This window comes from Neomonachus schauinslandi, chromosome 14, assembly GCF_002201575.2.
Source record: "Neomonachus schauinslandi chromosome 14, ASM220157v2, whole genome shotgun sequence".
NCBI classification, from domain to species: Eukaryota; Metazoa; Chordata; class Mammalia; order Carnivora; family Phocidae; genus Neomonachus; species Neomonachus schauinslandi.
This window is the reverse complement of record NC_058416.1, coordinates 70,610,565-70,625,181: the sequence shown is the minus strand read 5'-3', so window position 1 is coordinate 70,625,181 and position 14,617 is coordinate 70,610,565. Positions and strand designations below refer to the sequence as shown.

Genomic DNA, 14,617 nt, shown 5'->3' with positions numbered 1-14,617 from the left:
GTTACATACATTCAATACGATTGAATTAGGAGATGGAGTGCTGTGAGTTTTTGCAGATGAGAGGGCTCTCCATAAGGTTGTGGAGGTTGGAGGCATCGTTACAGAGAAAGGCAGATGGGGCTGGATGGATCAGGACATAGCAGGTCAGGGAACAGCCTGACAGGGACTTGGAAGAAGGGCCTGGGGTTGTTGTGCGTGTGGGCTGGGGATCACATTGCCCACATAGAGAAGTGGACAGGGAGGGACCAGGTGAGGCCTCGAAACCTCGAAAGCCAGAGTTGGCTAGCTGGGGACTGACACAATGAAAGCCTTAGTTTAAGAAGATGAGCCCAGGGTCCACTTACAGGATGGATCCAAGGAAGGAAGTCTGGAGAGGAGAGGATGGGTGCAGATTTCTAAATCCAGGGGATCAGGGTCTGAGCTGTGATGGCAGCAGTGAGATTAGACAGGAAGGGTTAAATCCAAGATACATTTAGGAAGAAAACAGAACTTGATGACAAGTAGAATATATAAGGGATGAAACAGCAGGAAGAGTCAAAGATGACTCTGTGGTTCCTTGCCTGGGATATTTGTGGTGTCCCTGAAAAACAAAAGTTCAAGTCAACAAACTGAGTTCTTCTTCCCAGAGACACAGCTGTATCATTCCTCCTGAACTTGGACTGACCTTTTGTCGAGTAAGGTGTTTCGGTTGTCTGTTGCTGCATAACAAGCCACCCCAAACCCTTGTGGCCTAAGGCAACAACAGCTTATCATTTCTCTTGCTCCTGTGGGTTGGCTGAGTTTCAGCTCAGCGGTTCTTCTGCTACTCTCATCTGGGCTCAGTCAGGTGGCTGCATTCCCCTGGGGGCTCTGCTGGGGCTAGGACATCCAAGACAACTTCAGGCCTCTACCTGGGTGATCGCTCTTTCCAACAGTGTACTCAGGCCACTCATATGGTGGCTGGCTGGTTTCCAAGAGAGAGGAAGCAGAAGCTGCCAGTCCTCTTAAGGCATGAACTCAGAAGTCCACCACATTCTGTTGATCAAAGCAAGTCACAAGGCCAGCCCAGATTCAAGGGCAAAGGAAATTGATGCCAACTCTTAAAGTAGGTGGCAACCACATGTAGGGGGAGGGGCAAGATTATTAGAGCCTCCTTTGGAGACTGTCTACCACATTACATCAACAGAAATTAAGTTTCGGAGAAGGAACTCCCACCAAAAGAGAACTACCACTGATACGTCAGGGCCGTGTGGGGGTCAGGATCCTTAGGAGCTCTTACTACCTTCCCCTAAAGATAAAATTTCACAGGGGAAGAAAAGTCTGTGTTTACTTATTTATATAGGCAAGCTCATAGGAGACTCAGACATGAGTAGTGCCGCTTGCAGAATCAGTGTGACTGACAAAGGAGAGCTGATGTTTAGAAATAAAGTTAAAGAAGTATGGTGGGGCCATATTGGGATAGGACTTGGACCAAGATGGCAGCTGCCAGATCTGGAATGGAAGTTGCAGATGGACAGGACAGAGGGCAGTGTGCTTGTGGTCATGGCTCGTGGCTGAGAGAATGGATGAGTCTACACTTAACCCATCGATTCTCTGAAGGAAGTATTTGAAAGGATTGGTCCTCTGATAGGACACCAGTGGCATCATCTCATGTGAGCTTAGTTCTTGCTCCCATGGAGGGAAGAAATCAGCTACTGAGACACCAGCATGAGGTCCCATGGGCGGCAGATGGTCTCAACACAAGGTTAAATGACTTAAAATAAGCAGAGTCACAGCATTTCATTTCTTCATTTCTGAAGAAGCAGATTTTACTTATGAGACAAATAAAAGGAGTTCTGCAGAGCCAGGGAAGTTTTCCAAAATGCAAGATAAGAACTTTGCTTTTGGTTTCTTAAACAAATATCCCAGATCTGGTCAGAGCACTGGAATAGAAAACATAGCAACAATCAGGACTTCTTAGATGAATTGCAATCTGAAGATTTGTATTCAAATTGAGCTTTTGCCATAATGGGCATGCTTTCTGTCCTTGTCAAGAGTTGTTTGATTGCCAGGAATGGAACTCACTCAAGTTAACTTGAATTTACTGGAAGGGCATTGGGAGTATATTGCAGAACCCCCATTCCTGTGTCCCAAGAACCTGGGAAGAAAGTACCCACTCTTTTTTTTTTTTTTAAAGGTTTTATTTATTTATTTGAGAGAGAGAATGAGAGACAGAGAGCATGAGAGGGAGGAGGGTCAGAGGGAGAAGCAGACTCCCTGCCGAGCAGGGAGCCCGATGTGGGACTCGATCCCGGGACTCCAGGATCATGACCTGAGCCGAAGGCAGTCGCTTAACCGACTGAGCCACCCAGGCGCCCCGAAAGTACCCACTCTTGCCATCTCTCTCTGGGGCCACATGGTCTCCCACCTCTGCCTCTCTCTCAGGATGACATCCATGCTTCTTCCTCTTTGTGGACCAGAAGAATTAGCTCACTCCTCAATTCAGGTAGCCCAAATATGGCTGGTTGCCTTAATCCCCACTTGACAGAACCTTGTACGTCTAGCGCTCTCAATTCAATACCTGAAATCCCAATTCCAGCTTCCTGGGAGAGAATCTCGAGGGCTCACAGAAGTCAGTCAGAGGGGGCGCCTGCGTGGCTCAGTCGTTAAGCATCTGCCTTCAGCTCAGGTCATGGGGTCCTGGGATCGAGCCCCGCATCGGGCTCCCTGCTCCACGGGAAGCCTGCTTCTCCCTCTCCCACTCTCCCTGCTTGAGTTCCCTCTCTCGCTGTGTGTCTCTCTGTCAAATAAATAAATAAAATCTTAAAAAAAAAAATTAAAAAAAAAAAAGTTAGTCAGAGGTTGGAGTCCTTTGGCTTGTTCCCAACCAGCAGCTGATCCTCTGAGAAGGTGCCACGGGCAATATGCGACCCTAGAAAGGGGTTGTTGGCCACGGAGACCCCCATGGAGGTATACATAGCACCTTCACAGTGAAGCCACAGTTCTACCCAAATGTAAAGGGTGGCTAGTCAGCCTGCCTGGGTGCTTCCCAGATGTTCCTTGTGTTGGTAAAAGAACAGTAGTTCCTGGATTAATCTGAATAGAGGACCATCTCCCCTCAGCCACCTCTAAAACTTTTATCTCTGGCAAGACCACTGAACATCTGACGAGAATGTTGCTAATTAACTGTCATGTGTTTTAAAGCACCAACTATGATAAACAAGGGGCCTGTTTGTATTTTAAGAGGATTTTTTAAAAATTGAAAGTGATGAAGCCTCTTTGGTAAGAGGAAAAATGCATGACCAAGCCACAGGACTTTAAAGTGGTCTTGAAAGTAAAAAGGAATTTGAGAACAAATATCCTTTTTCAAATTGACTTTTCCTCCCTGCTTCTGGGAAGAGCAAAGGGTGGGACACAGTCTGGAAATGCACTCAGTTGGCCAGTAATGCTTTTGAAGACTACATGACGTGTCTTCTCCAGCGAGACTTCGAGCCACACTTTCCAGCGCGAGTCAGAGGGCAGTGGCACCCCCAGAGGCTGGCCACTGTCTCAGAGGCTGGCCTCGTGGCACACACAGTGTGGAGGGACTGATGTGTTTGAGAAGTCAGTCTTTAATCTGACTTCCATTCAGTTCGCCAGACCGGCCCTGTGAGCAAAGGGAACAAAACCACAAAGTGAGAATCTGCCACCCCCAGAGCTTGCTCGTGCTCTCTGGTTCCGTCTTCTCTGCCCCCGTGGAAGGCCCTTAACCTCGCCAGACCGTGATTTCTTCCCTGTCACATAGAATAACCCATCCAACCCGCCTCCCTCAAAGGGCTTTGATTTCCACGTGAGATGCTTATGTGAAAGTGTACTGTGTGCTCACCAGATGTAAGAGATCAATGTTTTAATATCTGGAATTAAACCCAGTTTTTTGAGGTGGCTGCCTTTGATTTTGCCTTTTAACTCAATGCTATTTTAGTTTTCTATTACTGCAAGTTGTTTCTGTTTGTGTGGTGAATGATGAAAGCCCTATTTATATATACAGTTGGCCCTTGAACAACACAGGGGTTAGGGGCACTGACCCCCTGCCCAGTCAGACATCTGCACATAACTTGTGACTCTCCAAAAATTTAACTACTAATAGGCTGCTGTTGACCAGAACCCTTACCGGTAACATGAGCAGTCAATTAACGCAGACTTTGTATGTTACACATATTATATACTGTATTCTTACAATAGAGTAAGCTAGAGAAAAGACAGTGTTATTAAGAAAAATCATAAGGAAGAGAAAATACTTGTACAGTCCTATCCAAATACATGTACAATCCTAAAAAATCCACGTATAAATAGACACGTGCAGTTCAAACCCGCGTTGTTCAGGGGTCAACTGTCACGAGAATAAACACTGTTTATTTGGCACATATCATCCTGCCAGGCCTCGTGGTGTTTACTTTATTTACATTATCTCATTTCAATTCTCTGAAGAACCCTTTGAGACCCTATTGCTCCTCATTCCACTGTTGATGAAGCCGGGGCCAGAATTCACCCTGGGGTCTGTCCTACACAGGAGCTCACGTTTGGGATTGCTGAGGAATGCTCACTGCTCCTGAACAAGTATTGCTGCGTCCTGGGACGGGAGCGTGCAAAAACAACTCCTGAGCTTCAGCATGGATGCCGGAAAGTGGGGAGCCTAGAGGCCCCCCCCTTTAGAAACTATCTGTTCCTGTCTTTCACACAATTCTAATAAGTGCGACAGTATTGTTGTAAACCTAAGCAGCGGCAAATTAAGAAGAGGGTACACAGAGAAGTAGCACGAAGTAGATGTTCCCTGAGACTCCTTCCAGTTCCGATGTTCTGAGGGTTCGGCAGCCTTGGCGATAACCGAGGGGACAGACTTAACTAATGAAGTCAGACACAAGCACGTAAGAAAGCACACCAGGCTGGGGCCATTTGGTGATGCACATTTGATCACCTCAGGCCACCAAGAGAAATTTAAAGTAGGTGAAACTGAGGGGCGCCTGGGTGGCTCAGTCGGTTAAGTGTCTGCCTGTGGCTCGGGTCATGATCCCAGGGTCCTGAGATCGAGTCCTGCATTGGGCTCCCTGCTCAGTGGGAAGCCTGCTTCCCCCTTTCTCTCTGCCCCTCTGCCCACTTGTGCTCTCTCTCAAATAAATAAATCTTTTTAAAAAATTAAAAAATAAAGTAGGTTAAATTGAGTTAAGTGTTTTGTTTTTTTAAAGAAATAGCTAATGCATTTTAGAAAGGTTCTGTCCAAAATGATGAGGATAAAACTTTAAGTTTCCAAGTTAACCTTTCTGGAAAACTCAGTTACCTTGAATGGTGTCTCTAATAGCCAGAGAGGACAGTGTGCAGGCAGGAGTCAGAACCAGCGGTCACTAGCTTTAAGTGGTTGTTGTTAGCAGGTCGGCTCTGCCTTTTACTTCCACCCTGCTCTGTCCCTCCACTGCCACCTAAGAGGTACCTTTACCCACTCCCTCCGTGATTCCTGCTGGTGGTGCAGAACATGCCTGTGCATCTGGAGTGCAGTTTTAGAGCACCAGCTCTGTAACTGGGAGCTTACCAGGCCCTGGGAATACAATAGTGTGTGGAAGATACAGTCCTACCCTTAAGTCATTCGTAGTTCATTGGGGAGAGAGACATAAGAACAGGTGTTTATTTATTTATTTTTTTAAAGATTTTATTTATTTATTTGACACAGAGAGAGAGACGGCGAGAGAGGGAACACAAGCAGGGGGAGTGGGAGAGGGAGAAGCAGGCTTCCCACCGAGCAGGGAGCCCGATGCGGGGCTCGATCCCAGGACCCTGGGATCATGACCTGAGACGAAGGCGGACGCCCAACGACTGAGCCACCCAGGCGCCCCTAGGTGTTTAGAATCAAGTGCACCGTAGGCTGCTACAGGACCACACAGCAGGGGCATATAACCTTATTTGGCGGGGGAGGGGGTGCTTCCCCAGGGAAATAGTGCTCAAGCTACAGTGTTAAGCAGGAGAGGGAATTCCAGGCAAAGGAAAGAGTATGTGTAAAAGTCCAGAGAGCAACGTGCCATGGGGAAACTCACAAATACACTATAATTTAATTAGGCTTTCATCTAGAACATGAGCTGAGGGATAGAGAGAGGGGTCATGCTGAAGGGGGAGGGGAGCAAGCAGCACAGATCAGGCAGGGCCTTGTGTACCTTGTATGAGAGTCTGGACTTCATCCTGAGGGGCTTTGAAGGTTTTTAGGCAGGGCCCCTGCCTACCCCTCCAGCTCCTATTATTTTTCCCTCTCTCTCATTGGTCATCCTCATTCCTTTTTTTTTTTTTAAGATTTTATTTATTTATTTGACAGAGAGAGACACAGTGAGAGAGGGAACACAAGTAAGGGGAGTGGGAGAGGGAGAAGCAGGCTCCCTGCTGAGCGGGGAGCCAGACGTGGGGCTCCATCCCAGGACCCTGGGATCATGACCTGAGCTGAAGGCAGACGTTTAACCGACTGAACCACCCAGGCGCCCCATCGTCACTCCTTTTTGTTCCTGCAAAGGCCAACATTGTTTTTGCCTTAGGCCTTTGCCCTTGCCTTTCCTTCTGCCTGGAATATACAGTAAAGATTATTCTGGTTGCAGTGTACTAATTAGATTAGAGAAGGGTGCACCTAGAAACAGGGAGATGGAATAGGCCAATGCAGTAGTCTAAGTGGGAGGAGACGGTGGCCTAACCGGGGGAGGTGGCAGTGTGAAGACAGAGACGTGGACAAACGTCTGCAGTCTCTTGGGAGGTAGACTCACTGGTGTCTGGCAAGTGATTGACTTGGGCACGACAGGCATGATACCTCAGGCCATTGAAATCAGATAGATGGAGCTGCTGCATGGTATGGTCTGACTTCCAGGGGTCTACCTCACTATCCCACTAGAACATGAGCTGCCTGGATTTGCTCACCAAATTGTGAATAAAGCTTATAAGTTCCAGCTGCATTAATGCAACCCATAGCCTTGTTTATGTCTAATCTTAACATTTATGATTATGTGCCTTGGGCTCTCTATAAACTAATACATAATAACATGCTTACTTCTGATCATAATAGGATAAATGAGACAAAAATCAGAGTAAATGACCAGGATGATGACGATCAAGTAGTTCTTATTAAGAGCCATTGAATGCATGGCTCGGGTTTCCGTATGCAAGGTCTGTTTAACAAACTGGGCTTATAGGATATGCCCCTGACTAGAGATGCTTAACTCACTGCATTTGTTTAAACTCTAAAACCCAGCCATTCCCAAGCCAGGCTCCCACTGAACACCAGCCTCCTACTGCCTAGAGCTTTTCTGTTTACATTCGCCACTATAGAGATTTGGTTTGTTTCCAAAAGATGCATTTTAACATTTGTGTGGTGAGCCACATTTGTTATATTTGAACCATGTGTGACGCAAGGGAGAAGGGTAACCACTTGGCTGGAGGGGGAAGGGTGACTTTTTGGGTTAGCAGTGGTACTTCCTGCCAGTTTAACAGGAACTGGTTAGATATTAGATGGTGGCAGAAATTTAAAAGTGTGTACATACACACAGATACACACATATATTTTTATATGCCAACAGGCTAATGTGGATATAAAGTTTGTTGAACTCTGGACCATGCTGTTTTCTAGTCTTCTTTTTTAAGATTCTATTTTTAAGTAATCTCTACACCCAATGTGGGGCTCAAACCCACAACCCCGAAATCAAGAGTCACATGTTCCACTGAATGAGCCAGCCAGGCACCCCTGTTTCCTAGGCTTTTTTTTTTTTTTTTTTAAGATTTTATTTATTTATTAGAGTGAGCAAATGAGAGAGAGAGAGACCACAAGCTGGGGGAGAGGCAGACGGAGAGGGAGAAGCAGATTCCCCACTGAGCAGGGAGGCTGAAGTGGGGCTTGATCCCAGAACCCTGGGATCACGACCCAAGCTGAAGGCAGACACTTAACCAACTGAGCCACCCGGTGCCCCTCTGTTTTCTAGTCTTTTTTTTTTTTTTTTTAAGATTTTATTTATTTATTTGACAGAGAGAAGCACAGCGAGAGAGGGAACACAAGGAGGGGGAGTGGGAGAGGGAGAAGCAGGCTTCCCGCCGAGCAGGGAGCCCGGTGTGGGGCTCGATCCCAGGACCCTGAGATCATGACCTGAGCCGAAGGCAGACGCTTAACGACTGAGCCACGCAGGCTCAGTTTTCTAGTCTTAAACACAAAGAAAAAATGCTTTCTGAGAGTTTGTATGGCTCACTTTGGAATTGGATAACATATAACTCTTAACTGTCCTAGAAGTGCTTCTAGGACCAAGCCTCATACATGTCTTATTATGTCTTCAGTTACATAAACTGAGAAGCCAAACAGAGAAAGTAGGGGAAAGGGCTTCATCTGATAGTGGAATAATTCATAAATTAATAACACAGATGGAAAACTCAGGCCCAGAAAGGTTGATTTGTCCATGGCCTACAATCAATTCATTCCTTCATTCAACATGTATTTAGTATGTATTATGTAGATGTATTAACTATTCATTACTGTACAACAAATGACCCTGGACCTTAGTTACTAAAAATGACACACACTTACTGTCTTAGTTTCTATGGGTCAGGAAATCTGGACATGGCTTAGCTGGGTCCTCTTCCAGGTTTTTTACAAGCCTGCAATAACAGTGTCTGCCAGGACTGGGGTCTCATCTGAAGGCTCCACTGGGGAAGAATATACTTAATTGTTGGTAGGATTAAGTCTTTGCAAAAACTGAAAGTCTTGGTTTCTTGCTAGACATTGGTCAAAGGGCACCTTCAGTTCCTTGCCACATGGCCTCTCTGACATAGTGTATTGTTCTATCAAAGTCCATAGGCCAAGAAGGCAGTAGAGAGTCTGCTAGCAAGACAGAAGTCATAGTCTCTTGACCTAATCAGAGATGTGACATGCCATCAGCTTTGTCACATTCTCTTGGTCAAAAGCAAGTCACTAATCCAACCTACACTCAAGAGGAGGGGATTCCACAATGGCATGACATGAACACCGGGAGGTGGGGATCATTGAGTGCCCTCTTTGAAAGCTATCTATCACAGTTAATACATCTATTCAGGTTTCTTTATTCTCAAATACAGCTTTTTTTACTAGACCAAACCATCCAATTGTGTGGTTGTGGAACACTAGTATGTTCACTGTGGTAGGCTGAATAATGGCCTCCCGAAATGTCTATGTTGTAATCCCTGGAATCTTTTAATATGTTATCTTACGTAGCATAAGGGATTTGCAGATGTGATCAAGTTAAGGATTTTGAGATGGGTTGATTATCCTGAATTATCCAGGCAGGCCCAATATCATCACACAGGTCCTTATAACAGAGGCAGGAAGATCAGAGTCACAGAAGGTGATGTGGATGGGCGCCTGGGTGGCTCAGTTGGTTAAGCAACTGCCTTCAGCTCAGGTCATGATCCCGGAGTCCTGGGATCGAGTCCCACATTGGGCTCCCAGCTCAGCGGGGAGCCTGCTTCTCCCTCTGACCCTCTCCCCTCTCATGCTGTTTCTCTGTCTCTCTTTCTTTCTCTCCAATAAATAAATAAAATCTTTAAAAAAAAAAAGGTGATGTGGTGCTAGAAGCAGAGGGAGGGAAGGAGACGTGATGGAGACAGAGGCTGGAATGGTGTGGTCACAAGCTGAGGAACAGGGGCACCTTCCAGTAGATTGAAAAGGCAAGGAACACCCCCCACCCCCTGCCAGGCCTCCAGAAAGAACAAGTCCCCGCTGACCCCTTGATTTCAGTCCCATATGATCCATTTAGTACTTCTGAACTCCTGAACTGTAAGATAATGAATTTATGCTATGTTAAGCCACTAGGTTTGTAGTGATCTGTTACAGCAGTTATAGGAAACTAATACACTCCCTGAAAGCACTTGGGAGAACCCACTAATGGAGTTTTTTAAAGAACAAGGGGAGGGGTGCCTGGGTGGCTCCGTTGGTTAAGGGTCCAACTCTTAGTTTCAGCTCAGATCATGATCTCATGGGTCGTGGGATCAAGCCCCACATTGGGCTCTGTGCACAGCTGGGAGTCTGCTTCTTCCTCTCCCTCTCCACTCGCACGCTCTTTCTCCCTCCCTCTCTCTAAAATAAATAAATCTTAAAAAAAAAAAAAAGAACAAAGGGAGGCACAAGGCATAGGATGAAGGGCTTCCAAGGGCTTTTCCTGCCCTCCAATGACTCTGAAACATAATTTACATATTGCAGCTTCTCTATTTTGAGGAAATTATTCCTAGTTCTCTTCAATGCTCAATTCTATCAATATTGAACAGATTAGTTAAAGGTGGACCTTGGGCCTCACATACTCTTCAGAAGAAAACAGAAACACGGCATTTGCCAGAGGATACTAAGACTTCCATTTTTAAAGCTTGTTGCTTGTTATTTATGTGTACCTTAGGAGTAGAAATAGTAGCTGAGATGAAAGTACCTGGCACAAATCGCTGTTCCTTCTTGGTGTTTCACAGCCAGATGTTGTGAAATTCTTTTGTTTTTCTTTTTCCTCCAGTGCCTGGAAACCTTGGCTGCTACAAGGATCATGGAAACCCACCTCCTCTAACTGGCGCCAGTAAAACATCTAACAAACTTACCATACAAACCTGCATCAGTTTTTGTCGGAGTCAGAGGTTCAAGGTAATGATTCTATGGCCAAATATCTATAGAAAAGCATGAAGATGTTTTTTTTTTAAAAGATTTTATTTATTTATTGACAGAGAGGGACACAGCGAGAGAGGGAACACAAGCAGGGGGAATGGGAGAGGGAGAAGCAGGCCTCCCGCGGAGCAGGGAGCCCGATGTAGGGCTCGATCCCAGGACCCTGAGATCATGACCTGAGCTGAAGGCAGACGCTTAACGACTGAGCCACCCAGGCACCCCTATTTTTTTTTTTTTAAGATTTTATTTATTCATTTGAGAAAGAGAGATACAGAGAGAGCATGAGCAGGGGAGAGGCAGAGGGCAAGGAAGAAGCAGGCTCCCCGCCGAACCAGGAGCCAGGAGCCAGGAGCCAGACGTGGGGCTCGATTCCAGGACCCTGGGATCATGACCTGAGCCAAAGGCAGATGCTTAACAATCTGAGCCACCCAGGCGCCCCATGAAAATGTAAATGCAATCTGCCGAGATAACTTAAAAATATATATACTTTTTTTTTAAACCTATCAAACCATGTAACTATTTTTCTGCCAAGGAGGAACTGAAGGAAGAGTGCAGCTTGGCATTCAGGAGTGAGAGACAGCATTTTTGTCTAAAGATGGGGAGAGAAAAGAGGAAAATGCCCAATATCTGTATCCCTCTTTGACCTCTGACAGAATTATGTATTTCCTTGTGCCCTTGAATGTTATAAGCAGGGACATCTCTGGCTTCACAGGGGATGTGGGAATAGGCCAAGGTCGTGGTTATTTCCTTGCTACATTAGGGGCCCTAGCCTGGACAAAATACTTTCTTTTCTTTCTGTCCTTTCCTCTATTTGCAGTTCACTCCTTGGCTGTTAAGGTTCAATAATGCTATTGTTTGCTATATCCTTCCTTCCTTCCTTTTTCCTTCCTTTCTTTTGTCCTTCCTTAATAATTCAGTGAAAAAGCCATTAATCAGGCCCAAGCAAGGAGAGTAGCCTGGCAAGGTCAGGGGCTTTGTGAGGCAGGTGGCCCAACACGATGGAGTAATTGGTTGCTTGCAAAGCATATAAGTAAATATACTGAGGATAATGGGAGCCAGATTTCTCACTGTTGGAGAAGGGAGCCAGAGAAAACCAAAATGAAACCTATAGTGTCAGACAGGCATTGAAGCTATTTGTATAGTGTATGGTTTTGCTATATAGAGAGACAGATACGGAAATAAATATGAACATGTTTGTAGGTCCGTGTGTGTGTTTGTATATACATATATATTTCTTATCTCTGTCCACTGAGAGGACCTGGGAACAGTGACACACTGGTTGCACAGAGCACACTTAGTGCTCAGATCTTGGTTTCCAGATACTGTTCTTCATTAAATGAGAATTAGGGCTCCTTGGAGAAAATTGCCAATTCTAGAGCTGGTCCTGAGAAAGTGCAAGAGGAGCCTGAAGCATGTTGTACAATAAAGTAAGGAATGGTGAGGGCTTGTCAGAAGGACACAGGAACCAACTGGAAGGGGCTCCATTGGCCAACTCTAACATAATTTGAGCTTCAAAACAAAAAAAATGGTAACAATAGGGGCACCTGGGTGGTTCAGATGGTTAAGTGTCTGCCTTCGGCTCAGGTCATGATCCCAGGGTCCTGGGATCGAGCCCCGCATCGGGCTCCCTGCTCCGCGGGGAGCCTGCTTCTCCCTCTCCCTCTGCTGCTCCCCCTGCTGTGCTCTCTCTCTCTCTCTGTCAGATAAATAAATAAAATCTTTAAAAAAATAAAAATAAAAAATAAAAAAATGGTAACAATAAATATGCCCCACTGAATAAAATAAGAATCTACAAATCCACACTGATATAAATAAATAAGTGAACAAATAAATGAGGAGAAGAAAGGCATTTTCTTATAGGAGAATGCCAACTAACAAATGTAAAAGAAATGTTGGAATTAGAAAATTCTCCATTTGGCAACTATCATACTGATAATTGATTTGGAGAACAAATATCAAGATATGTAAATATCCCATGACCTCCTCTACTAGTGGGTGAAAGTTGCATGAGGAACAGGATATTTATGTAGCCTCAAAGATCGCCCCACAAAATACGATAAAGGGAATTCTACAGTGGAGAAAACTGGCATACACTAACCTTACTCAAGTGATCAAAGTTAGTATCACTAGTCATAGGAAAACTAGACATTGTATCCCACCTAACCTATCAAGAGCATAACATCACTTTGGTTGCATGTTATAAGGTCATATACAAAAATCAGTTGCATTTCTACGTACTAGCAGTGAACAATTGGAAAATAAAAAAATTTTTTTTGAAAATAAAAATTAAAAAAAATTTTTTTTTATTGTTATCTTAATCATCATTAGTTTTTGATGTAGTGTTCCATGGAAAATAAAATTTTTAAATTCCATTTACAATAGCATAAAAAAAATCTCAAAATTAACAAAGGATATTAAAGACCTATATACCGAATACTACATAACATTGCAGGAGAAAATTAAAGAAAATCTAAATAAATAGAAATACTGACATTGTGGGGCACCTGGGTGGCTCAGTTGGTTAAGAGTCTGACTCTTGACTTTGGTTCAGGTCATGATCTCAGGGTCGTGGGGATTGAGCCCTGCATTGGGCTCCTCACTCAGCAGGGAGTCTGCTGGAGATTCTCTCTCCCTCTCTCTTTCTGCCCCTCCCCACCACTTTCTCTTTCTCTCTAAAATAAATAAATCTTTTAAAAAAAATACATTATTCATGGATTGGAAGACTTAATGTTGTTAAAATTGTCAGTTTTCCCCAGATTGATTTATAAATTCAATGCAATCCAAATCAAAATGATAGTTTTTTTTTTAATAATTAAGCTGATCCTAAAATTTACACGGAAAGGCAGAGAACCTAGAATAACCGAAATAATTTTGAAAAAGATCAACTTTGGAGGACTCATCAAGACTTTCTCTAAAGCTATAGTAATCAAGAGAGTGGTATTGGCATAAGGATAGTCGCATAGATCAGGAGTTAGCAAACAGTGGTACGTGGGCCAAATCTTTCTACCCATCTACTCAGCGAATAAAGTTTTTTTTTTTTTTTTAAAGATTTTATTTATTTATTTGAGAGAGAGAATGAGATAGAGAGAGAGAGCATGAGAGGGGGGAGGGTCAGAGGGAGAAGCAGACTCCCTGCCGAGCAGGGAGCCCGATGCAGGACTCGATCCCGGGACTCCAGGATCATGACCCGAGCCGAAGGCAGTCGCCCAACCAACTGAGCCACCCAGGCGCCCTCAGCGAATAAAGTTTTACTGAAACATAGCCACACGCATTCACCTACATATTGTCTATGCTTTTCATGCTGCAACAGCAAAGTTGAGTAGTTGACGAGAAACGGTATGAACCTCAAAGCCAAAAATACTTACTATCTGATTTTTTAAGAAAGAAAAAGGTTTTCTTTCTTTTTTTTTTTTAAAGATTTATTTATTTATTTATTTATTTGAGAGAGAGAGAATGAGAGGAGAGTGAGCATGAGAGGGGGGAGGGTCAGAGGGCGAAGCAGACTCCCTGCCGAGCAGGGAGCCCGATGCGGGACTCGATCCTGGGACTCCAGGATCATGACCTGAGCCGAAGGCAGCCGCTTAACCGACTGAGCCACCCAGGTGCCCAAGAAAAAGGTTTTCAACTCCTGCTATAGATATCAATGAAACCATAGAGAGTCCAGAAATAGACCTGCACTTACATGGACAGTTGATTTTCAACAGAGATAAAGGATGGTCTTTCAACAAATAGTTCTGGAGAAAAATGGGAGCTCTTTGTGAAGAAAAATGAACCTCTGTCCTTACATCACACTATGAGCCACAGTTAACTTTCAGTTATACTCCTGAAAAAAGTGCTATGATGCTGGCATAAGGATGGATATACAGGCCAATGAAATCAAATTTAGAGTCCAGAAATAAGCCCATACATTTATTTATGGTCAGTTGATTTTGACAAGGGTGCCCAAATCATTCAATGGGGAAAGAAGAGTCTTTTCAACAAATGGTGTTGGAACAATTG

The 14,617-nt window shown here is 44.5% G+C and overlaps 1 protein-coding gene across 1 annotated transcript in view; it reads left to right on the top strand.

Moving 5' to 3' along the window:
• Positions 1-14,617, top strand: part of KREMEN1 (kringle containing transmembrane protein 1) — a 68,514-nt gene that overhangs the window by 31,749 nt on the left and 22,148 nt on the right. The window contains exon 4 of the mRNA XM_021703466.1: positions 10,473-10,597. Coding sequence (XP_021559141.1) covers positions 10,473-10,597 — 125 coding nt within the window. The remainder of the gene's footprint in view (positions 1-10,472; positions 10,598-14,617) is intronic.